Source organism: Podarcis vaucheri (genome assembly GCF_965113315.1).
Source record: "Podarcis vaucheri genome assembly, chromosome: 8".
NCBI classification, from domain to species: Eukaryota; Metazoa; Chordata; class Lepidosauria; order Squamata; family Lacertidae; genus Podarcis; species Podarcis vaucheri.
Genome location: NC_138766.1, coordinates 6,083,621 through 6,109,934, shown reverse-complemented (window position 1 = coordinate 6,109,934; position 26,314 = coordinate 6,083,621). Strand labels below are relative to the sequence as shown.

Sequence of the window (26,314 nt, the reverse complement as noted above, 5' to 3'; positions counted from 1 at the left end):
TAAAAAATTGACCCTGAGGCACCCCAAAGGGCGACTTCAGCATTTCCCTAATGAGCTATTTTATTCTAGAGGATGACCTGTGCCTACAAATCTGGGCGCAGAATCTGGCTACCAGCCAGGACCAGGACTTAAGCTATACAATTTCAAGCATATTGGCAAGGCAACTATGGCTACGGCTCACCTCTCCAAGAGTATGGGAGAATGTGGTGCTATTGACCGATATCAAGAGGAAGGTCTACCAGGCTTGTGTTTTTCAGGCTTGTGTTCTGAGCATGCTGCTTTATGGAAGTGAGATGTGGGCAACTTGGCACCCACCAGGAGAGACTCCTCAATGTGTCAACAAGATTTTGGGATTCACATGGCAGGACAGATAAATATGCCGGTATATTCTGCCAAGCCCGTATTCCCAGAGTGTTCGCACTCCTGTCTCAGTGACATCCACATTGGCTTGGTCATGTTCCTAGAATGTAAAACGGCAGGATCCCCAAGGATCACCACAACTGGACACCTTCCTTTGCCCCAGCTGCAACAAAACATGTCCGGTTTCGGTCTCTACAGCCACAGCACAGACTGTAATTTTCCAAAGGTTTGACTACAGCACAAAAGGCGCACACTTCCATTGTCTCCCAAGACAGATGAGTGTCAGTCAACCAGAGGGGTAGTTGGATTAGTCTCTTGGGGCAAAAAAATAGCAACGAAGCGCTTTGTGGCACCTTAAAGTCTGGACAAATTTATTAAGGTTTACACTTTGTTGGATTACAGCCCATTACTTTGGTTGCATGAAATGGAACGGACTTCCTCGGAAGGTGGTGGACTCTCCTTCCTTGGAGTTTTTTTAGGCAGGGATTGGATGGTCACCTGTCATTTATACTTTAGATTCATGCATTGCAAGGGGTTGGACTAGAATACCATTGGAATCCCCTCCATCTCTTTCAACTACTAGCATCTCCAGGCAGGACTGGAAAAGACCCATGTCCAAAAAACCCCAGAGCCACTGCCAGTCAGTGTAGTAGACAATGTGGAGCTGAGCTGCTATAAGGCAGCTTCTGGTGTCCCTCCCAAGTTCTGACTTGGTTGCCCAACCCACAGAGGGTGGCTGTGTTTCAAGGCACAGAAGAAGCATGATAGTGGATAGCTGGATGAAGATGTTGACCCAGTGTGTGACAACTGTGAAAAGGGTAAATTCCATGATAGGAGTCGTTGGGAAAGCGATTGAAAATAAGACTACCGGTATCATAATGTCATTATGCAAAGTGTCATTATACATGATGTGAGACTACACTTGTACTGTAATACAGTACTGTGCGCACTGTGCGCAAAGAGGACATTGTGGAGCTGGAAAGGAGGCAGAAAAGACAAGCAAAATGATCAAGGGGTTAGAGCAGGTTACAATATTTTGGGCTGTTCTGTTTATGTGTAATAAGGGGAACGTGTTAAGAGGTGTATAAGATTATGCAAGGTGAGAGGAAGTGCGAAAGGAGTTTCTCTCATAATGCTAGAACAGTGGGGTTCTCCAATTAAGCTAAATATTGGAACATTCAGAGCAGGCTAAATAATTAGCTACCTCAAGAGGCTGTAATGGCCACCCACTTGGACTGCGTTAAAAGAGGGCTGGAAAAAATTATGGAGTGTTTGTGGCTGTGTTCTGGCTCCAATGCTTGAGGAAGTGTGCCTCAGAATACCAGTTGCTGGCAATCGCAGGTGTGGAAAGCTCTGGTCCTTTTGGTGGGCTTATCAGGGGCATGTGGTCCACCAGTTTGAGAGCAGGATGTTGGACGAGGTGGGTCCTTGGCCTGATCCGGGAAGGCTCTTTTTCCCTCTAGCCTGTTTACTCGGAAGTAAGATCAGCAGACACTTCCTCCCCCCTTGGGCTGCCATTCTGTGCACGCTCAATTTGGGAGGCCAAGTCCCACTGGAGCCCGTGGGCCCCGGTGTTGCACGATGCCTCTTGCGTCACGGCTTTGGATCGCCCTCCCGCGTCAGCATCTCTCTCCTCCCGGATCTGCCCAGTCCGCGCTCTTCGCTCCGCCCGCCCCGCATTCTGGCGCCGGCCTCTGGCACAGCGCTCCGGCTGCTGCTGCTGCTGCTGCCGCCGTCGTCCTCCGCGCTCGGGGCTGCTCGCCGCCCGACCGAGCGAAGCCATGCTGGGCAAGGACTATATGCTGGCCATCATCCTGGTCAACTGCGACGGTAAGAGCCAGGGGCGCCGGCTGGGGTGGGGGAAGATGGTCGCGGCGCCCACCCGGGGGTGCTGGGGGCGCAGCCCCCTCCGGAGAGCGGGGGCCGCCGAAGAGCCAGGCGGGCGTCTCCATGACGGAGGCGGGCGTGATCGCGCGAGCGCGCGCCTCTTCCCTTCGCCTGCGCGGCTGTTTTGGAAGGGGCGCCCGGACTCCCCCCCCCCCAGCCCCGTGCGGGGAGCCTTGCCTCGTGCTCCCGCCCCGATCACCGGCCGGCTCGGGACTTCGGGCTCTTCGACCAAGTTCTGCTCCCGGGGAGTTGGGTGAGGGGTTACCCAGTGGCTCGGCTGAAGCAGCGAGGGTGCGCGCCCCCTCCCCAGGTTCCCGCTATGTACTCCAAACCACTCGGGCTGTTTGTCGCTTGGGGAGAAAAGGAGGGAGTGGGAAACTTGCTGTCGCGGAAAGGGTTGTGGCGACCCCTTGCACTTCGCCGGAGGCGTTTGCAAGGGCTTTTCTCGACGCCGTGGGGCAGAGGCTCAGCGCCGCCTGTTGTCCCGCTCTCTAGCTTTGCATTTGGCGGCGGGGGCAGCAGCCTCCGGGGAGCTCTCCATAGTGCTGAAAGGAGAAGCCCGCTGTAGCCTAGGGAAAGTCGGCTCGAGTTCTGAAATCCCCCTCGAGTCCCCCAACTTCACAGGATTAGGAGTACAACACACACGCAGAGGATAAATTGTGCCATATTTCATCAGTTTCTTATAGTGTGTAGAACAGAAAGGCAAGCCTGCGATGACTGGCATCGTCAGAGGGTTGTACCCAGTCTAAATACAACTGTATGGAAGCACGTCCTTTCAAGTTCAGTGGAATTCATTCCCACGAGATATGCTTAGGATCTCAAACTAATAGTCCAGGGATAACCACCTTCTGAATTACACTCACTTCCCGTTGCTCTCATATTGACAGGAGAGCTCTTACTTCAGGCACTCTGAACTGCAAGAAAGTCTCCAGGGAACCCTAGCAAGTTCTGCACCATAGGCATCCACTTGGCCACTGTGAGAACGTGATGCCGGACTAGATAACCCATTGTCCTGACCTAGTAGGGCCTTCTTATGTTCTTCCTTGTTTCACTCACCAATCCTGCCTACCCCCACCCCACCCCCACCAAATCCACACATTATCTCCCTTTACCCCTCACCAAAGCCACCAATACTTTCCCTTTATGCCTTGCCAAAGCCACCCTCTCCTTACTCAAAACTCCCTCTCCTTACTCATGAAAGCCTAACTCATCATCTGCTCACCCTTTAGAACTCATCAAACATCAGCTTGCTGACCTGGGCCCTCACCAGCCTTGGCTGGCTGGCTGCCTCCCTCCCTCTCTCTCTCCCTCCCTCCCTCCTCCTTTCCTTCCAATGCTGCTGTCATGGCCCAGCAGCTCTGGGGCCATGAGGGAGGGTCCTTGTCAAAAAGGGGAGGGGAGAAATGTTGCCTGCATGCTTCAAGGGTAGGAAGCCATACACTTGGGTGTAATATCATTAACCAAACCTGTGCAGTCTATGCTACAGGACCTCTAATATATCAACATGGTTGTTTTGATCGTTTATTTGTTTCTTACAATGAAAGTTTAAGATAAAATAAACAACAGATCCGCTTCAATTTCAATAGTTTTACATAGTGTTCTCCAAAATAAACCACCAAGATAAAGTTCATTGTGGTATACTACACAGTAAAAATAACAGATCCAGTGCTTGCCAGCATCACAAAAAACATTTATCTAGGCATGGATCTTCAGGAGTTTTGCAGAGGGTGACAAAAAAATCAACAAATATATGTGGATACAGGGGCGAACTATGGTTTGATGGTGGTTTTGAGGAGTTCCCTTTTGGAAAAGGATAAGGACCCACAGGGATCTATGCCTCAGATCAATGGTTCAGTCAATAGGAACAGATGTGATCTGTGATGTGGTGCTGCTGGTAAGCCTGTGAAAAAAACTGAAGTTTCAAGAGGATGGGTGTTCCCTGGTCTGACATGGGTGTACATGTGTGCATGTTTCTCCTGTCTCTGCCCCTCCATTCTGTCTGTCTGTCTGTCTGTTGTCTGTCTGTGTCTCTTTCTCCAGGTCTTTCTTCCACCTGGATTCATGTGGCATCCTACTATCGCCTCACCTTCCCCTTCATTACTATGTTTTCCTTCTCTCAGTCACCCAGATCATTCTCCTTCCTCTCTGATACCCACTTTCTTTCTTACCTCTCGGTCATTTTGTTGTGAGCCTGAGCCTTAAAAAGCACACAGAGCTTTGTATTTTGCTCTTCCCACCACCTCCTCCAGCTGTATGTACTCATAATTAAAGCAGTAGTGAGCACAGAGGTCTTACATGTGCCAGGGGAGGTCCTCATAACTGCCATTGCATCCATAGATGCCATATTGACATTCCAAACCTGGGCAAATACAAGCATATTTGCCTGGTGCTGGCAAGACAAGAAACTTGGTGCCAGTGTACCTCTGTGTCAAGAGCATTTAATAGGCACGGCACCACCCCCTCTCCTTGGTTACCACCTGCCAATTGTCACTTAAAATGTATCTGGGTCTGTTTGAGAAGAGCTATGTTATTTGGAGATTCTCAAGATTCACTCTCAAAGCCAAAATTTTGCTCTGAACCTGTAAGATATGCAAAGAGAGCAGGATTTTGCTAAAGATAAGTACGGTACTTGCTAAGAAAATCACTCCCACACAATTTCCCAGCTTTTTTGAGCCCATCTGCTGCCTTGTTCCAGGAGGGGAAATGCTTCCATTTCTTTGCAAATAAAAATGAAGGAAAGTTACTACCATCCCTCATCCCAAATATTCCATCCCCAAGGCCTGAAAATTGGGAGGAACGGGCTGAGTTGTGGACATCACTGTTCTAGCCAAATCAATCCCATCTGTGAAAGCTGCATTTCCTTGATTAAATTCTCAGAGCTTGGCACAAGCATAACAATTTATTGGTTTGCCAAGGTAGGGAGGAGGAAGGTTAAGATGTTATCCCCCCCCCTGTGCAACCATTTTAGTAAAGGGACAGTAGAAGAGGCAATTCTACTGTACAAAGGGTCCTTAGCAGCACAGAACTTATAAGAAGCCACCATACAAAAGCCTATCAAACAAAATACTATGGTGAGATGCACAAATTATCTAACTTATTTTCTTCTTACTCTATTGCAGTATGAATTTGCTCAGAGCTGAAGTGATAGGGAGGATATGTTTAACCCTTTTCCCACTGACCATTTGGCAATTAGTGTGGTCAGATGTAAAAGCAGAACGTGTTCTTTAATAGTTGTGTAGAAGTGGGAGTTTTAGAAGGCGCAGCATATGGGACAAGCTATGCCTGCTCCAAGTCCCATTTCTGCATAACTATCCAAGGTGTAGGTGTTTTGTCCTCTTTCACGTCTCATAACTCAGTCAACACACTTTGATTATGAAGGGGCCTTGAGGTGAATGCTGTGGTTTAATGAAAGCTGTTATTAGAAGCTCTAATTCTGGGTAGTGTTGAGTGTTCCTAGTTGCTGTCATATCCTAATAGTTGGAGTGCACACAGAATTAGGGACTATTTCTTTCGTGTAATTTTGGGCAAGTCAACACACAGCCTGGTGTGTAGGCCTATGCACATAGAGGGCTATGGGAAAGAACCTGTAAATCTCTCCCCTACCCTGCCAATCTACATCATCTTTCTTATTAACTTGCTGTTTAGTATGAATAGTTCTCTCTCCATTCCAGTTCCCAAACCCCACAACAGAGAAAATTAAGCCTACGGCTACCTCACTGATGTTTGTTTATTGTTTTGCTTCTTAAATAATAATGCTGCTTTGAAAAACATGTATTATTCTTCAGTGATCTCTCCTTTTTATTCTTGCTGATCTTCAGATTGCACCATTACTGACCAACTGCTTCTCTACAGAGGGCAAGTTAGTGGTGGACTTGCTTAGATGCTAATCCTTTGTTATGTCCTTGCATTTGGAAGTCAGCAGCTGACAGTTTCTTTGCCAAATCTGACTCACTTGTGATGCTAGATGATGAAAGTGGGAAAAGGATGGAGTGCCATTTGGATACAAATAGGCCGAGTTCATGGGATGGGGGTAGGACAAGGATTTGAGAATGGTATGGGTGCAATATATTCTGAACAAAAAGCTAAGCTAATTGTAAACAATGTAATAACTGAGGAACTTAAGATAGAAAAAGGAACACGACAGGGGTGCCCAATTTCCCCATTGCTTTTTATTTCGGTCCTGGAGGTGTTGCTGAACATGATTAGAGATGACCAGCAAGTTAAAGGTGTACAGGTCGGAACTAAACACTATAAGTTAAGAGCGTTCGCAGATGACCTTGTATTGACTTTGCAGGAGCCAAACACTAGTACAAAAAGAGTCTTGGAAATAATCCAACAATTTGGGCAGGTAGCCGGATTTAAATTGAATAAACAAAAAACTAAAGTCTTAGGGAAAAATCTAACAGATATGGAAAAGAATAAGTTTCAAGAAGAGACAGGTCTGATGGTGGTTAAGAAGGTGAAATATCTAGGGGTTAATTTAACATCTAAAAATTTGAATCTGTATAAGGATAATTATGAAAAATGCTGGTCAGAAATTAAAAAAGATCTAGAAATATGGTCAAATTTGAGATTGTCAATGTTAGGCCGAATTGCAGTGATTAAGATGAATGTATTGCCAAGAATGTTGTTTTTATTTCAAACTTTGCAGATTATTGACAAGATGGACTGTTTCAAGAGGTGGCAGAAAGATATTGCGAAATTTGTCTGGCAGGGCAAAAAGCCCAGAATAAAATATAAAATATTAACAGATGCAAAAGAAAGAGGGGGATTTGCCCTGCCGGACTTAAAATTGTACTATGAAGCAGCAGCATTCTGCTGGCTGAAAGAGTGGATGCTCCTCGAGAATACAGATATCTTGGACTTAGAAGGTTTCAATAATGCATTTGGCTGGCATGCATATCTATGGTATGACAAAATCAAAGTGCATAGTGCCTTTAAAAATCATATTGTAAGGAAAGCGCTGTTCAATGTTTGGATGAGATATAAAGATCTGTTGGAAAACAAAACCCCTAGATGGTTGTCACCCTTAGAGGCTAAGGCCCACAAGAAAGTTAATATGGAGGACGGATGGCCAAAGTATTGTGAGATCTTAGAACAGGATGGAGAGAAACTGAAATTAAAGAGCCATGAAAAACTAAAACCAAAAGTACAAGATTGGCTCCACTACTATCAAATAATGGAGGTTTTCAAACAAGACAGGAAAATTGGCTTCCAGGTGGAAAAATCAAAACTTGAGACAGAACTGTTAGAACCCAATACTAAGAACTTGTCAAGAATGTATAACTTGCTGTTGAAATGGAATACACAAGATGAAACAGTTAAATCAGTTATGATTAAGTGGGCACAGGATATTGGTCATAATATTATGTCTGCTGACTGGGAAAGGTTGTGGAACACTGGTATTAAATTTACGGCATGTAGTGCTTTAAAGGAAAATGTTATGAAAATGGTCTATAGGTGGTACATGACCCCAGTTAAGCTAGCAAAAATTTACCATTTGCCTGATAACAAATGTTGGAAATGTAAGGAAACTGAAGGTACTTTTTATCATCTTTGGTGGACATGCCCGAAGATTAAGGCTTTCTGGGAGATGATATATAATGAAATGAAAAAGGTATTTAAATATACCTTCCTTAAGAAACCAGAGGCCTTTCTCTTGGGCATTGCCGGCCAATTGGTGCCAAAAAAGGATAGAACTTTTTTCATGTATGCAACAACAGCAGCAAGAATACTGATCGCAAAGTATTGGAAGACACAAGAGTTACCCACCTTGGAAGAATGGCAGATGAAAGTGATTGACTATATGACATTGGCGGAAATGACGAGCAGAATTCGTGACCAGGGAAAGGAGACTGCGGAAGAAGACTGGAAGAAATTCAAGATTTATCTTAAGAACTATTATAAACTTGATGAAGCTTAGAATGTCGAGATTTTACAGAGAGAAAGGGTTGCAGTAATATAAGATTAGATTAAGAAAGGACTATGATGAATTAGGATGGGAAAGAACATTTATAAGTTGCTATAAAATTTGGACATGAGGATGCAGAAAGGGGAGGTATGGGGAAGTCCGAGGAAAGAAGTTTATGAAAGGATATTTTGAAATTATATTTGTTTGTTTGTTTGTTTTTCTTTTATGTTTGTTTGTTATAAAAACTTTTGTAAAACTAATAAAAATTTAAAAAAAAAAAAAACAAATAGGCCGAGTTGGACAGTGGAGGGTTGGGGCTTCATTCCCACCACATTCCTTTATGCAGGTGGTCTTACAGCAAAATTAGCTGTTGGTCTAACTCCCTGCCAGGCTGGTGAACAGAGAAACTTGCCTCCCACATTCCTTGGATTTTGAAGGAAAAGAGAGGCCAGGCAAATGGAAGACACTCCATTTCTCTTTGCAAAATGTGGATATCACCAATTTTTCCAAAGTGGGTACTTCTGAAAACAAGAGCAGATGGCAGAGGTAGATGATTAAAACTAGAACTCAGCTTTGGTTGAATTAAGATGTCAGCTCACTGCCTGAGCTATGCTGAGTATGAATTTCAGGGCAGGGCACTATTTGGAGGAAATGGAAAATTGGAGCATTCTTTTTCAGGAAAACTTGCCAGATCCACTATCAATTTCCAGGATTTTCAGAAAAACATTTAGAGACACAGTCTCTAAACCTGAAAGACCAACAGTTTTGCTATGGTTTGGATTTAAGTCTGCTTCCCCAGGCGAGAATACACATAAGACCTGTTTGTGTGTTCACCTGAACGCTTGTAGCCTCAAAGTGGGTATGGGCAGAGATGAGCATGCTTAAGCCCCATTCTAACAGCCCCTGGGCACACAGGCTTCCTTTTAGACATCTGCACAGGGTTTCTAAGTGCATTCATGGGAACATGCTTCAAATCCTCATTGTGAAGAAAAACCCTGATAAGACAGGGATCCTGACAGTGATAAGGTCTCTAAGCACATTCAACCGAATGCAAGTGGCTGGGACTTTCATGTGCAGCCCTTCTTGTCCCCACTTTGAGCCCGCACAAGGTGAAGTCAACAAGCTTTAATTTTCATTTTCAACTAGTGAATTGGGAGCCAGTTTGATGAATCCAGTGGCAGTCAGGAGAATTTGTCTATTGACTCTAACAGTTAAGTTCTTGCTGTGCTTGTGCATACTGATTAGTCACTAGGAATGCCTGCATTTTGCTCTGGCTACCCTTTCCAGAATGGTGTGAACAGTCAGCCACATTCAGTCCAGCCAGAGGCACCCAAATCAACTGCTACTTGGAGGCTGTTTTATCTTATTCCCCATAGCAACAGCCTCAGCATATCAGTCTGCTCACATCTAGCATCTTGCTACAAAGTTTGGCACAGAAATAGCTTTGTGTGGCAGGGAGAAAATAGCCCAGCCTGCAAGGTGCGATGCTGTGTGTAAACGGCTTGCTACCTGAAGAAGGCTGCTCTGGAGAATAATTCCAGATGGTCTGTGCGTCATGGCTGTCCATCAGCGCAGCCTTTGCTGGTGCAGGTCAGGCTCTTGGGTGCTGTTTCCTGGGAGACAACTGGCAGTCAGGAAATGTGTGAATGTCAGAAAGCAGCTTGGTTGGTGCTTCTCTGCTCTGATCTCTGCAGGCGGGAAGTGTCAACCTCTGTGCTGCTACTTCTGGCAGCTGGTTGAAACACTCTAAAGGATGGCGAGACCTGATTAAATAGAATGCAGTTTGGCAGGCAAGAGACAGCAGTGCCTGCAGTATGTAATGGAATGGCAAGTGATGGATTATTCACCTTCTGTCCCCTCCATACTGGGAGAATCAACAGGATAATAAAGCAGAAGGGGCACACTGACCTTTGGGTATTTTTAGCTGTGTGCGCTGGGGCAGATACAGTTACGGTCATAGCTCTGCTCCTGGAAGTCCTGCAGGGAAACAGCAGGTTTCACATTCTGGTGCCTGTACATTCATTCTCCAGGAAAGTAGAGAGGGAGGGAAACTGGGCTCCATCTCACTCCTCATTAAAACCGTGCTTTTTAGGATTTCCAGAAATTTTGCATACTGCTTCTGATACTGAAGATTGTGCATAGCCATCATGGTTAGTAGCCACTGATAGCTTTATCCTGCATGCATTTGTCAGATCCCTTTTAAAAGCGTCCAAGTTGGTGGCCATCACCACTGTTTCTGGGAACAAATTCCATAGTTTTACTATGTGCTCTGCTTCTGGTATCTGTGTGATGGCCGTGGGGGTTGTGGGTATTGATTTCACATCTTTACAGTGTTGAGTCTTCTGTTCAATGCTGAACACCCCACTGTGTAATGTTACTACATCCTTGACTTTTGTTAACTCTTTATTAACCAGCTAGGGAGAAGAAGGCTTTAAGTTTAACCCTTGCAAATATAGGAGTAAATACTGACTGAAATTTTCCACTGGACTGTCCACTGGACAAGGGGCTCGTAAATATTCTGTGGTTTGTAAGAATAGATGGAAGCATGTAAATGTATATCCTTCATGCACCTGTCTGTTGTTATTCCACATTAGATTTTTCAGCTGGAATATTCAGAAATGATGTGTCTTAAATTAGAGAGAGTGGCATTTTGATGTATCTTTTTTCTACCTTTCTGCAGAAGCTGTTGTCACCATCCTTTGAAATGAAACTTGCCCTTTTCCTCATCTGAAGTCTTTTCTCTCTTTAGACAACCTATGGAACGACCAGAATCTGGAGGCAGATCTTGATCTTCCCCCAGGATGGAGGAAAATCCACGACTCCTCTGGGACCTACTACTGGCATGTGCCCACGGGCACCACCCAGTGGCAACACCCATCTTGCCCCTCTGGTTTAGCGCACACTGGGGAAGCTGCATTGCCAGAAACGGTATCAGGATTCCAAAGCCTTTTTGTGTATGATTGATGGGACCCGTGTGAAAAGTAATGACAGCAGCCCAACCCTTGTTCTCTCTAGGGCTGCTGTTTTTCTTTATATATACCCATAAATGCACTCGCCTGTCTGTTGTGGCGACACATATACAGAGCCTTGTGTGGTAAAATTTAACAGAGTAGTAACTGGGGACTGTCAGTCCCACCTGGCACCATTTGTAGGTTTGCATGCTTCTGCGTGATCTTCTTGTTCTTACTGGGCAACAGGGACTTCTGGCTTTCAAAGCTGACACCAAAGACTGATAACACCCAGAGGGCATGAACTAGTGGGGTCAACTGAGTCACTTGACTGGGTGAACAGCTGTGGAGAGAGGGAGATTACAGCTGCATTTTCCGTGGCGCTTCTGCTGTAAAATGCAATGTCTTAAAAAGCCTAAATTCGTTTACTTGGATTGATTTCAGTGGGTCTTCCAGGTATGTTTAGGACTGTTGCATTAGTCAGCAGAAGCTATCCAGTAAGGTACTGTGAATGCCTAGGATAAAATAGATGTAATCAATGCTAAAATCTATTGATTTGCCATAATGATCTTTTTTTATTCATGCAGTAAAGTAACATTATCTATTGGGGTACCAAACTGCTTTCCATTAGGACTTGGCTCAATGCATCTGTTTTGAAAATCATGATGGAATTTGCTTTTTTAGAAGAAAACAAATGGAGAGTACAACAAAATATGTCCTCAGCTCCTTTCAGAAGTTCTCATCTTCACAGCTCCAGCCAGCCCAAAACAGAAGTCCTTGTAGTGCTGCTTGGGGCTTGCAGATGACATTTTTTTTCCTTTCCCACCTTTCTGAAATCTTCTTGTGCTGTCTAAATAGTGCTAAAGGACTCAGTACTTCATTAGAAGTGTGGGGACAAGAGCTTTTTAATATCATGGTATACATCCCTCCAGAGTACTATAGTGGCTTAAGCTGGCCAATTCCCCCTCCCCCTCCTCCTGGGATTTCCCTTTCTTTTTTATATAAAAAAATCATCACAAATGTTTCATGGCTCAACTGCTCACAACCATAGACTGAATTTCTACATACACACTTTAGCTGCTTAGCTGAGCCTCAATGTTAATAAAACAACAGTGCCACATTTTCTTCACTTTCACAACCTTCTTTTCTGTCCTCATTCAGGACCTTCAGGTTGCAACAGTAAGACGTCTGCCAAGGGAGAGACCTATCCCAAGTCCGATGGCATCGCTGCCCAGAAGGTAGGGTTGTCTCCTGGGGGCAGGGGCACTTCATCCAAACACTAGGGCACATCGAATCTGAGTAAAAGTGAAAGAGACCTCTAGGGCCTGTTCATGGTCTCTTCTGGTAGCTCAGCTCTGTGCAGATGCAGAAGCAAGCAGGTTTGTTTCCATCCCACAAGTCTTTGGTCTAACTTTTGAGTCATAAAGAAATACTGATCCTCTGCTCCAATCTCCATCCTACTCAGATGGCTCCACCAAAATGGGAAAGGACTGGGATTGCAAAGTACAGGCTGGAGGTGCCTAGTCCCTGCAAATTACATCAATAGGGTTAGAGCTGACAAGCCTTTGGTTAGGACCAATGGAGGCTGGTACCATTGAATTAAACTTAATGTAAGTGAATTAAACTTAATGATGTGTTGGAGAGTTGAGAGAACGATGAGATCCACAGCTGCCACTCTGGGGATGAGCAGACGCTTGCTAGAGTTACGCCACGACTGAGAACCTCCATGTCACTGCTATGCTTGTCTACCTGTTACAGGACATCAGTGAGCTGGCATGGGGAGGAGCATCACCAGGGCAGCCCAGAGCTTGGCTCCAAGGTACAGTCAGGTGAGGTGGGGGACACAGGGGGTACGTAGCTCAGAAACCTGGCTGACTGAGGAAGCCCCTTTCTTTGAGGCAAGGGGTCCAGATTCAGCTTAGGTAAGGCCCTTCCTTGGAGGCTGCTGCAGAAAATTTACCCCTCTGTGAGCTTTGTTTGTTTGTTTATTAAATTTGTCTACTACCCTATACCCATATATCTTAGGGCAGTTCACAACACAATATATCAGGCTCTTCATTGGAACCTGAGAGTCTCTCTCTTATTTTGGAGAAGCTGGCATGTGTCACCTTCTGGTACTGCTCTGAAAATCATAGCAACTGCTTTGAATATTCCCTTGGCATTTTACAGTGCATTCCCAGTATCACTCAATATGTTTGAACTATCCTTTCATTCATGTGAAAGATTGGCTAGATGGTATAAATGAGTAATCTATGCATGTTGAGTGGTCTTATCCATGTCCTTTGTGATGTTCCCTCAACTATCCTTGAACCCTGTGGCCCCTTTCCTTGATAAAATAGTTTATCAAGTAACTGAACTATTTTTAACTGATTAACCTATGTGTTTTTTAAAAAACTGAATGATACCTCTCTTAAAATTATTTTTAAAAATTACAAGCTCCTTCCCCAGAAATTAAACACAGCTCAAGTATTTTGGAATCTATTGTTTTAGTTGGATAAGTTGTAATTTTAATTGTGAACTGCTTGGTGAAGACAGATGACTAACTGTGCCACCCATCCCTGTTGTCAAATCACTATAAACATGTATGAAGTACCCTGTCTCAGAAGAATAAGTTATTCAATCCAGAGGTACCTAATACCTAATCAGAATTCAACAACTCTTAAATCACACAGCGCTGCAAGTCCAATTTATAGCAAAATAGTAATTAAAGAATGCTTTAGAAAGCGGGAGAGGGAAGAACTTTCTAAAAGCAAATTTTCAGGATTCGGAACTTCTACCAGTTCCAGTCAGATATTATCTGCAAAAGAACTTGTCTCTGATGTGGGCAGGAGATAATGGCCTTTCCCACCCATACCCTTTTAGGTAGGTTTATCCTTGACAACATCTCCCTGCGGTATCACCTGTGATTTCTTTCATTTTGAGAGTTCACATACAATTACACAGAGTTGGTTTGCTGTTTCCTTCTCTCACCTGAAGGCATGCCGTCCAACTTTTTTGGAGCCAGAACCAGGATGCGGGTCTTCTGGGATGCGCTCCTGGGTGCTGCACGGCCCTTAAAAAGTGTTTTTTGTTCAGGGCAAGAGCACAGCGCAAGAGTGCAGCACCCAAAATGGCCACCATGATCTCCCGTAAAGAAACAGGATGTCCTGGGGCACTTGGGAAGTATGGAAATGAGGAGAAGTGTCTTTCCTAGATGGGTAAATAATTAGAGATTTGGAGTAAGGCAATTAAAGCCTAGTTCACCGACACACCAGTCTGAGCTATGAATCCTTAACAAGCTACAATTTGATGAGGGAAAAGAAGCTAGGAAAGCCTCACTTTCTATACCTCTAGTCCTTCTCCATGCAGCACAAGGAGTGGGGGACGGACCTCAGAGGCCCAGGGGCTGAGTGTGACCCTCCAGGCCTCTTTCCCCAGACCCTCACTGGCCCTGCACCCTCCTTGAATGTTCCCGCCTGCCTGGGATGTGTCACTGAACACTGATAATGCCTACTGATTGTCTAGGTGGAGGGCAGAGAGGGGCGTGAGTAGGAACTCATCTATTGTGCAAAGGTGAAAACCACATTTCTTAGAATAATAGAATGGTAGAGTTGGAAGGTACCCCAAGGGTCATCTAGTCCAGCCCCTCTTGCTCCACCCACTTTTGCCTCTGGCATGTGAGCCATGCCTCCCTCCAAAAGATTGCAGCCCTCAGGCTGAAAAAAGTTCCCCATCCCTAATATGGTGGGACATCCTACGAATAAGGACAGGCACGAGGACTCCTTTGTGACATACAATGTGGTAAAGAAGGGCACAATGAATTTGGCAGTGATGGTATCAGTTGATGGTCTCCAGAAGTGTTCATGATGGCTAGATTTGAGGTACAGTCAGGGAGGGAGGGGCTGCTCCAGTTCACATGAGCTGAAAGGTTCACAAAAAGCTGCCAATGGCCTGGGCTGCATAGCCAATGGTGAGCTAGGAAGGCTGGAGACACGCCTCACGGTAACCCCTCTGCCCCTCTTTTGCCAGTGCTTTGTTGTGCGCTCGTTGGGCTGGGTAGAAATCCCCGAGGAGGACTTGGCTCCTGGCAAAAGCAGCATTGCCGTGAATAACTGCATCCAGCAGCTCTCCCAGAACAAGTGTGACGACTGGGACCCTGCGGACAGGTGGGGCGAGGTGAGTGCAGGAGGCCCAGGGAGAGATCTACTCAAATGTGTTCTCCCATGTAGACTTCCAGCAGCCCTTGTGCTGAATGCAGCCATAGGGGGCAACTCCGATGTGGACGGGCATTGCCATTCCAATGGTGTGCTGGTACCACATCTTGTGATCAATTATGTGAGACGGGGTTTACCTGCCCCCACTGGCAGAGGAAGGGGGTGTGGTAGGTGCGGTCCGCCCCGGGTGTCATCCATAGGGGGGTTGACATCACTGCCCCGCCCCCCTGGGACGCCTGCCCCGCTCCTGCGGCTAGCTCCGCCCCCAGGTGCACAGCATGTGTGCCACTCTGGGCACTGAAGCAACTAGCTCCACCTCTGTCTGCCCCTTCCATATTTTATTCAAGTTGTCACCCTTCAATGGAGCAATTGATTTCCTGGGTCTAGGCACTGCTTTGCATCCTTTCCACCTTTGGCAGGGACGCAGGCTAGAGCTGCTAGGTGTCCCCATTCCTCTTCCTTGTACATATTTGCCAAAAATGCACCCATTCAGTCCATGGCATTACATACAGGTGTTCTTATGCACTGCTGGGTGGATAAACGCCAGTCCCTGTTTTCCCTAGGAAAGGGACATCATTATCGCTCTAGTTGCAAGAGGCAAGTGGAAGTTTTTTCCTACCCCTGCACTGTATCTCAGCCACAGTCCTCTAGTCTTCCCTTTTACAGGGCCAAAACATGGTGATGATCCTGAAGAAGGACACAATGAGTTTAGTGGATCCTTTGGACCAGAGCCTCATCCACTCCCAACCCATCATCAACATCCGTGTCTGGGGTGTGGGATGCAACCATGGCAGGTGAGGGAACCTTTGCTCTGGGGGTGGAGAGGAGAGGGCATTTTCTGCTGCTGGAAATTAATATGAAGGACGACTCCTCAGTCTTTTAGCATTGCACCAAACTGAGCCACAGGCCCCGTAGGAGGGAGAATCTTGAAATGGTGGTCTCTCTCTCTCTCTCACTCTCTGTGTCCATCTTGCTGTTCTCGCCTTGCCACGAGGTCCTTCTGCTCACTACAAAGAAACCTTTGCTCTTCTTGCCAGAAACTATTACAGCTGATAGCACACAGACCATTAAGAGGGTTGCTTCTTGAGGGATTCTGCGTTAACCAGTTTTTTCTCTCTTTCCCTACATGCTGTGCTTGACCCAAGGGACAGGTAAGGCCCCTTCTTCCTTCTGCAGCAAGGACCAGTGCCTGGAGCCCTGCCCTTGCTTACTGGGCTCTCCTCTCCTTGCAGGGATTTTGCTTTCGTGGCCAGTGACAAGGACACGTGTATGCTGAAGTGCCACGTCTTCCACTGCAATGTGCCTGCCAAGGCCATTGCCAAGGCCCTGCATGAAATGTGCTCCAAGGTATCCCTGCTGATTCTGGCATGGTTCTTTCCCTACATACACACATGCACACACGAGGAAGGAAGATTGTCCCAACCCCTGAAGTGCAGTACAAGTCCCCTGCACCGGGCTGCTCTCATTTTGCAAGGAGGTGGCAGATGGAATTTCATCCTGGTTGGCTGGGGGCTGGAAGAAATTCCTCTGAACCATGCATTCATCGGACCTCTGTATTAAATGAATCTTGTCAGATTTCTAGGAGTCTAGCAGTCCTTGTTGGTGGAGGGGCACAGCTAAGGAGAGTGGCAATTCTGTGCATGCTTACTTGGCAGTAAGTCCTACTGAAAGAAGGGGAACGTACTTCTGAGTAAACATTCATAAAGCTAATGGGATTCCCACTTGAATTGCAACTTCTAGCCATGTCATTGAAGACTGGGAATGTTCTTTCTATACTTTCTCCTGGGTTACCACCTAGGAGGGTCTTCTCCCTGAGCTTTGCCACCACTACTACCCAAGTTTAGGTGGGAAGTTCCAGCAGGTGGTCCCAACTTTTCATGACCTTTCTCTGTATTACAGATCATGGCTGAGCGAGCCGTGGCAAGTAGCAGCCTCAGCCGATCTGTTACCTTTGAACCTGTCACGCCAGATGACGTCTCTCTACAAGGTAACAGAAGTTACAAATCTCATGAGTCCCTTTCTGGGGCACCTGTCAGCACTTTATCAGTTCCGTGCTCTGACAGAATTGAAGTAATTATTCCCATCTTTGGTCTAAAGAAGCATCCCTGTTTCTTACTTGAAATAAAGTGCTGGATTTGGCTAATAGGACTCCCCACCCACCCTGCCAGTTGGCTGGGAGAAGGTTGAGAGAACCCTCAGAACTGTGTCTGGGAAGAGGAGAGATTGTCCCATCAAGCAAACAGAAATGTTTGTGCTGATGAAGCATTTGTTTCAGTGTGACACTGAATTCCTCCTTTTGCTTTGGGCAGTTGACATTCTGGATGCCGTGGGAGAGTCTGTCCGGAAATATGAAGCTTTGTATATTGGCACCTCACCAGTGTCCAAGGCCATGGGTAAGTAGCTGTGCTCTTTGAATTCTGCTACCTATCTCTGGTGTGTTCAGTGGGTGAGGTTATTGCTTATGGGGCACTTCCTCCCTTATCAAGTCTGTCAACCCCTAAAATCTGAAGAAGAGGCCCTTCTCTGTGTCCCAGTTATGGTGGAAGTCTTGAGAGAACCCTGTTCTCTGGCTGATGAGCATTCTCACTTTCCCTTGGATCACCCATTTATTTCTTGCCTCACCACTTCAGGGATGGATGTGCTAAATACTGCCATCGAAGACCTGGTGGGCAGCCGTGGCCGTGACCAGTGGACTCCATCTGTTGTCAGTGTTTCAGACTCAGTGATGCAAGCAGACCAAGCTGAGGTAAGGCTCCTTGTGATACTGGCCACCCTGGCAGCTTTCTCCTCTTACCAAGTGACTGACAGTAGCCATCCTATCTGGCCATTTTCTAGGGACGCGGGTGGCGCTGTGGGTAAAACCGCAGTACCTAGGACTTGCCGATCATATGGTCGGCGGTTCGAATCCCCGCGGCGGGGTGAGCTCCCGTCGTTCGGTCCCTGCTCCTGCCCACCTAGCAGTTTGAAAGCACCCTTAAGTGCAAGTAGATAAATAGGTACCGCTTTATAGCGGGAAGGTAAATGGCGTTTCCGTGTGCTGCGCTGGTGCAGGCTCGCCAGAGCAGCTTCATCACGCTGGCCACGTGACCCGGAAGTGTCCTCAGATGGTGCCGGCTCCCGGCCTCTAGAGTGAGATGAGCGCACAACCCTAGAGTCGGACACGACTGGCCTTCGGGCAGGGGTACCTTTACCTTTACCTAGCCATTTTCCATGGCAATCGTGTGATCTAGACAAAGCTAAGCACTTTCAGATCCCATTTATTTCAGTGAAAGAGATTGATGCCACTGCTTAATTCTCCCACCAAAATCAATGGAACCTTAAAGTGCTTCGTTTTGGCTGGATCATACAAGTCCAATTGATTTCAATCAAAGAGTTGAACAGTTTCATTGATCTTTTCCACTGAAATCAATGGGACTGGATTATGTGCATAGTTTGATTTAATTTATTAAATACAAATTTGGAAAATAGTTCACTAGTGGGCATGCAAACCCCTCATTAGCCCTTTTGTTCCCAGTGATTTCATCTTTCAGAGAACAGATGGCAAACACAATAACACTCTGAATCAAGTCCAGAGAAAGTGACTTGTAGCTGGTTTGTTCTATTGATTTCAATGAGAACTAATCACAAGTTTCTGTGGAATGAGGCTGAGACAGTTACAAAACATCTTTCCTTTTATTGATCTTTTTTTAAAAAATTGCTGCCTGCACAAACCCGTTTTAGTCAGAAATACATATTTCTGAAACTGAAGGCAGAACTGCAAGAAATTTGTTTGAATAAACATTGGTGCAGTCAGAGAAAATACCGATACATTCTGTTCATAGGCTCTCACAAAATAAAACAAACTGTCTATAAGAATTATGTGCTGGTGGCAGTTCTAATTGTTAGGCAGAATACCAGAATAATGCTGCCACTTAAGATATACATTTTAGCGGTAGTCATAAATCATTAGGAGGCATTGCTGGGGTCTCCATTGAGATCCTGCATGTGCACTGACTGACAGCTTCCTTGGTTCACTTGAGTATTCTTCACTCTGCACACCCATTTACATGTCTTTTTAAAAAATCAACCTTCTACTGCACACCAAGAGTGCCAAAGGGTGAAGAAGGAATTAAGAAAGGAAGCAGTGGAGGGTAACATCAGGGGGACAGAAAAGTCTATTGTAGAAAACTGCTGCAGCCCATATCCTTTTTTTAATATATATAGTTAAGACCTTTCTTTGGATGGACTGAATTGGTACAGAAGATAGCAAAAATGGTATTACCGTATTTTTTGCCCTGTAGGACGCACTTTTCCCCCTCCAAAAATGAAGGGGAAATGTGTGTGTGTCCTATGGGGCGAATGCAGGCTTTCACTGAAGCCTGGAGAGCAAGAGAGGTCGGTGCGTACCGACCCCTCTCGCTCTCCAGGCTTCAGGAAGCTATCCCCACAGCCCGGCAAGCTCCTGGAGTGATGGCAAAGCTGTGCGCAACTTCGCCATCGCTCTCGGACTCTCCAGGCTTTGCGCAGCTCTCCGCAAGCGGTGGGAGCCTGCGCTGGGCTCCCACGGCTTGCGGAGAGCTGCCTGTTCTGGGGGTTGGGGTCCGGGGAAGCTCGGGCTTCCCCAGCCCCGTGCCTGGAGGGGAAATAATTCCCCCCTTTATTCCCCCCCCAAAAAACTAGGTGCGCCTTATGGGCCGTTGTGTCCTATGGGGCGAAAAATACAGTATCTGGTGAAAGAAATTACTAGAGAGTTGCCCGTGATACACGCTGGGCAGCATCATTTTCCCACTGTTTCCTAATGCCTTACGAGATCCCCCCTTCTTTTGCTAATTTCTGCCAAATGGTTGAGCACCTGGCACATACCATTTTATTTTATTAAAACTGTGAAGGTGGTTGGGATTTCCCCCTGGAGCTGCCCTGAGCCTCTGGGGGGTGCTGCACAACTACGGGGAAGACCCCCCTCTCTACTTTCCAGTTCCAAAGGAAGGCTAGAGATGGTGCTCAAAATTCCTCTGCAACACACTGCCTGGCTTTACTTTCCCTCTGGCTTAACGCTGCAATCCTATGTACATTTATGGAGGAGGAAGCCCCAGTGAGTACAAGGTAAGGGCTGGGCTGAAGGAGAGGGACAGAATCTTAATGACCACATATTTTGGGCTGGTTACTAAAGCCAACTACAGTTTGTGGTTCCCTCTGGATCTCATTGCTGTAAGGATTACAGAAAGATAATCAAGAGCCCTGCTCAAGGACCTCCGCTTGTGCAACAGGGATTTCCTCTCCCCCACCCCCCACCCCACAACTGGCTCTGAGGGGTCAGAAGAACTCCAAGAACAGTGCATGGGTGGGGGGAGGAGAGGGGAGATAATTTCATCAGGCAAGCTGCAGTAGAACAATGAAATCCACCTTTTTTCTTATTGTTTTAATTTAGCATGCTTTACAATGTTGGAAGCCTATGCTATGATTATGTATTAAATTTGTATACCAAGGCCACTGCATCAGGGACAAAGGTGAGAGCTGTTTCCTAGTTCTGCTGGATCTCTCAGCGGCGTTTGATACCATCGACCATAACACCCTTCTGGACCGTCTTGAGGGGCTGGGAGCTGGGGACACTGTCATACAGTGGTTCCACTCCTTCTTCCTGGGCCGTGTTCAGAAAGTGGTGGTGGGGGATGAGTGTTCAGACCCCTGGGCCCTCACTTGTGGGGTGCCTCAGGGTTCTGTCCTCTCCCCCATGCTTTTCAACATTTACATGCAGCCACTGGGAGAGATCATCAGGAGGTTTGGGCTGGGTGTTCATCAGTATGCGGATGATACCCAGCTCTACCTCTCTTTTAAATCAGAACCAGTGAAGGCGGTGAAGGTCCTGTTTGAGTGTCTGGAGGCGGTTGGAGGATGGATGGCGGCTAACAGATTGAGGTTGAATCCTGACAAGACAGAAGTACTGTTTTTGGGGGACAGGAGGCGGGCAGGTGTGGAGGATTCCCTGGTCCTGAATGGGGTAACTGTGCCCCTGAAGGACCAGGTGCGCAGCCTGGGAGTCATTTTGGACTCACAGCTGTTCATGGAGGCACAGGTCAAATCTGTGTCCAGGGCAGCTGTTTACCAGCTCCATCTGGTACGTAGGCTGAGACCCTATCTGCCTGCAGACTGTCTCGCCAGAGTGGTGCATGCTCTGGTTATCTCCCGCTTGGACTATTGCAATGCGCTCTACGTGGGGCTACCTTTGAAGGTGACCCAGAAACTACAACTAATCCAGAATGCGGCAGCTAGACTGGTGACTGGTAGCAGCCGTCGAGACCATATAACACCGGTCTTGAAAGACCTACATTGGCTCCCAGTATATTTCCGAGCACAATTCAAAGTGTTGGTGCTGACCTTTAAAGCCCTAAACGGCCTTGGTCCAGTATATCTGAAGGAGCGTTCCCACCCCCATCGTTCTGCCCGGACACTGAGGTCCAGCTCCGAGGGCCTTCTGGCGGTTCCCTCACTGCGAGAGGCCAAGTTACAGGGAACCAGGCAGAGGGCCTTCTCGGTAGTGGCGCCCGCCCTGTGGAACGCCCTCCCATCAGATGTCAAAGCGATAAACAACTACCTGACATTCAGAAGACATCTGAAGGCAGCCCTGTTCAGGGAAGTTTTTAATATGTGACATTTTAGTGTATTTTTCCTCTTTGTTGGAAGCCGCCCAGAGTGGCTGGGGAAACCCAGCCAGATGGGCCCGGTACAAATAATAAATTACAATTACAATCAGGTTTATTAGAATGTGCACACGGGTTCAATATTTGGCCTAGGACATATAAATATTAGTACCTAGGATAAAACTGAAGTGCAGGAAGAATGCTGCCCTGGACGCATCCTGAAGTCTAATCTCTTTTGTGTTCTTTCTTGAGGCTGAGGACGAGGACGGCTCTTGCCTGTGGGAATGTCAGGTCCGCTATGTGACTTTTATTGGGATTGGGAAAGACGCCCACACCTTCGCACTCATTACTGACATGGGCCAACAACGTTTCCAGTGCACAGCTTTTTGGTGTGAGCCAGATGCCGGCACCATCTCAGAAGCGGTGCAGGCCGCATGCATGGTAAATGCCAAGACATTTAAGCAGGGCTTCTTCAGTAGTTCATGTCCTTTTATTTATTGACTACATTTACATCCCACCTTTTTTCCACCAAAGGATCCCAGGTGTCATACAAAAGGTTCCCTTCCAAACACTGGCCACGCACTGTTCAGCTTCTGCAAGGGGGCTGCACCCTTTGCAAGGCCTCTTACCCAACACTGCCCACTTTGAGCTTCAAAGTGGACCAATCTCACCCCACTTCCACCCCATCAGTTAGAAACCCTAGTGTTTGATTCTGCCCTCAGCAGTTTCAAAGCATCTGAAGCTGGGATCCTGCATCAAAGGTTCTCATATGTGTATTGTAAGCATTGATGATGCTGTTGGAGCTCTCTCTCTCTCTCTCCCCCCCCCTTATAAATGTGCTGCTCCAAGCTTTATAAGCCTATGTCATAGGCTTTATGAATTTATGTCAGGAAATAATTAGATTCAGCAACCACCAGGTTTTGGTAAGCTCTGCCCTTTATAAATCCACCACGATTTGCTTATTGTTTTTTTTGTAGGTCCAGTATCAAAAGTGCTTAGTGGCTTCTACATCGCGAATGAGACCAAAGAGTGGCTCACGCTCCATCCTGAAGATGAAAAGGACAGTGTCGGTGGACTCGCCAGTCTGTTCCTTTCCTGTCACAGGGCACTCTCTGCAGAAAAATGGCAGCGCGGCCACTACACGCAAGAGGGGCTTATTCTCATTCTTCGAAGCATTTCGCCAAAAACATTCCATACTACACACCCCTTAGCCCAAAATATATGGTGTGAGACAGAGATGGTGGGCCCCTCGTGATACTTAACAGTGGCCTTCCTTTGATATCCAGGTTCAGAATGTAAATAGCCTACTTTTGTCTGTTGACTCTTTCATTGAATCTAAGAGCCAACAGATCCAAGCAAATCTGGCCCCTGAGAGAGGTCTGTGGCTGATTCTAGACATGTTATGCATAGTTTTGCTAGTCCTTTGCCATGTAGATGCTATGAGAAGGAGGCAATGTTGTTTTCAGGGGAAGAATAAACAAAGCTTAACGATAACGTTCCCTGGCATGTGGAGTGGGCAGCATCCAATGCATCACACAGGCTTAAAACGTTGCTCCTGCTTGCCCAGGTGGGTTATGGAACAGGGCAGAGCAGGCATGCCAGCTTGAAGCAGTAGCTCCACTTGGTTTTTTGCAGTAAAAGCTGTGAGTATCGCTACTCTTCCTTCCCCAGCTTGTAGCATGAATGCTTGGCATACGAAACCTGACTGCAACCCTAGGCAGGCCATGGAACAGCCACTCGTGTTAATTTGCGGCAGCAAATAGATGCTTGTGAGCCTCTGGGTTTTTTCAGATGTCAGTACAGATACACATTTCCCTTGAAAAGTGACAAATAGTCTCTTCTTTTTGAATCAGCATACTGAGACATAAGGACTCTCTCAACCCCCCTCCCTCCCTCCCTCCCTAAACCTGCTCCATAACAGTTTAGGGGGCACACAGGGGGAGGACGGGGGGGGGTCCACGTTTTATTGTGCAATTGGATGTTCTTCACACAGTGCCATGTTGGCTACATCCCATACACTGTTCCATCAATGCCTATTAACACTATTATCTCTTCACAGTATAGCCTGCAACAGGCCTGTGTTTCTTTGGCAACGTCTGGGCTAATCCTTTAACTTCTGTACGTGCTGTAGCAACTATTCTTTTGAAACAAGCCAGTGACCATAATGAAGCCTAGAATAATCAAAGGGTGCACTTAGCTCCAGTGCTCACTAGCAAAATGTCTGGTATGTGAGTAAGAGAGTCATCAGCACTCATTACTGTCCTAATAACACCAGCATGCCTAGACAGGCACTTGGATTGGGAACAATGAATTGACCAGGCCGTCACTGTAGGACCCAATGCTGGCTAGCAACTCTGACAGACACAAGCGGTTCACACTTGTAAGAAGAATATAAAGCTGCCTGTGGATTCTCCCCCCCCCATTTTTTTAAAAAAGAAAAAGCCTATAAATATTGAGAGCTTATTGCACCAACATTGGCAAAAGTGACTGCTGAGTCTCATTTGATCTGTGTCCGGAAATGGGGAGTGAGGCTGGTGCGATGAAAGGGTAAATCTCCAAACATGTTCCTTTCTTTTTTGTTTGGGAGATAAGGTAACCCATCAACTTTATCTTATTTATAACTAGCCCCAGATTAAGATAGACTCAAGTCTACCTCAGTGATACTTTATATCTGATCATTTGTGCAAATAAACTACTAATATGGAAGAAATCTAGAGCTGTTTTATCTTTGGTCTCTGTTTCCAGGTAATTTTATTGGTGCTAGAATGAACTGCTGATATGGGTGGGAAATGAATGACTTCCCTTTGGTGTCATTGTCCAATGCCAACTCTGTGGCCATGCTCACTTCAAGGCTAAATTGGAAGTGGAAAATGCCAAGTTCTGAATGAGGAGCTGAGTCCTTTTTTATGATATAAGTAGGCAGAAAGGGGGATAGGCAGCAAGTAAGCCTAGATTGAATAGCTCCTGCCTCCTGGTTTGTTACCTACCATGAATGGCAGCAGAGAAGTGGAGTAAATGGAAGGAGTGAATGGATATTAGCAGGAACAGTGTGAGGTGAGTGGTCTGCCATCTGTACAGCTGCTCATTTTCTAATATGCCTTGGTCCAAAGAGTAGGGATATCTGCAGAGAATAGTCCTTTAGGAGAAAAACTACCAAAGGCCTATTAAAGCCCAAAGATAAATGCCTCCATACAGAGGGAACGTCTATGAAAGAGATCAAGGCCCAACTAAAACAACTTATGAGAAATTCAGGATTGTACCTTTGCGGTACGCTTAAGGACAGGAATCTTGTGTGATTGAACTCAAACACTGTATATGGAAAATATAGTAATTCATGCTGGATTAATTTTAGACAAAGCTGTTAAAATGACTTAACCCAGAGGGCTTATGGAAATACTGGGCCTTGGGCTGTGCACTTTTATGAAACGAAAAGGCAAAGACGCAACAGACCATTAGACACTGGCAGTGCAGAGACTGGCATGCAATAAAACAAAAACTCTGTACAGTCATATGTTTGCTTCAGATTGATTCTTTTCAGGTTGCGTCCCGCGGCGACCCGGAAGTAACTGAACGGGTTACTTCTGGGTTTTGTCACTCGCGCATGCGCAGACACTCAGAATGATGTCACACGCATGCGCAGACACGGCGAATCGTGACCCGCGCACACGCAGATGCACAGACTGGGTTGTGTTCTGCTCATGATGCGAACGGGGCTCCGGAATGCCTGCGGGAAGCCCAAAAGACCTGAGCATAACAGCACTCGACTTTCCTGTGGTTTCAAGCAACTGGTATTCAGAAGCGTCACTGCCATCAATCATGGAGAAAGTATAGAGCCATCATCAGGGTTATTAGCCAAGTGGAGTATGTGTAGGAAATACAATACAATTTTTTGTTTTATTATATCATATAAACAGGCAGGCAAACAAACGTCATATAATCCACACAGTGACTGAGATGCAATGCCTGTCTCTAGCTACAACACATAAGGAGGATTATGGTAAAGATAGCAAGGTCACTTAATATGGGAAATATCATAATGACAGCAGCATTGATTGACAAATAGCATAAAAAAGAGTTACATGGCCTGCTGGTATGGTATGATTGCCAGGAGGCTCCAAGATGAGGCTAATCAAATGCAGAACTAATCATGCATGAGTGATTGCCAAAAAGTGCAAACCAAAGATGAATACTTTTGCCATCTATGTTCTGGTTCCCTCTAGGTTAGGTTACGGCAATGTGTTATAAGGAGGCTGTCTTGGAAGATGGTTCAGAAACTCCAGCTGGTGCAACATTTGCTCACCAGGACAAGAAGGTTTAAGCATATTACACTGATCCTGGCCCAACTCCACTAGCTGCCAGTTAGTTTCTGGGCCCAATTCAATGTGCTGGTTTTGACCT

The 26,314-nt window shown here is 46.3% G+C and overlaps 2 protein-coding genes across 2 annotated transcripts in view; both read left to right on the top strand.

Annotated features, from left to right (window-relative positions):
• The first annotated feature begins 1,997 nt into the window (after positions 1–1,997).
• Positions 1,998–24,630, top strand: APBB3 (amyloid beta precursor protein binding family B member 3). Its single transcript, XM_082234505.1, has 12 exons — positions 1,998–2,190; positions 10,908–11,086; positions 12,268–12,344; positions 12,865–12,925; positions 15,115–15,261; positions 15,966–16,093; positions 16,532–16,646; positions 17,199–17,286; positions 17,609–17,692; positions 17,930–18,045; positions 22,169–22,357; positions 22,894–24,630. The coding sequence occupies exons 1-12, from the start codon at positions 2,142–2,144 to the stop codon at positions 23,125–23,127; spliced, it is 1,467 nt and encodes a 488-aa protein (XP_082090631.1). The 5' UTR covers positions 1,998–2,141; the 3' UTR covers positions 23,128–24,630.
• LOC309538758 (uncharacterized protein) overlaps positions 20,936–26,314 on the top strand; it is a 46,418-nt gene continuing 41,039 nt past the window's right edge. Inside the window, exon 1 of the mRNA XM_082234647.1 lies at positions 20,936–21,951. Within this exon, the coding sequence (XP_082090773.1) occupies positions 21,010–21,927 (918 nt within the window). The 5' untranslated portion in view covers positions 20,936–21,009 and the 3' untranslated portion in view covers positions 21,928–21,951. The remainder of the gene's footprint in view (positions 21,952–26,314) is intronic.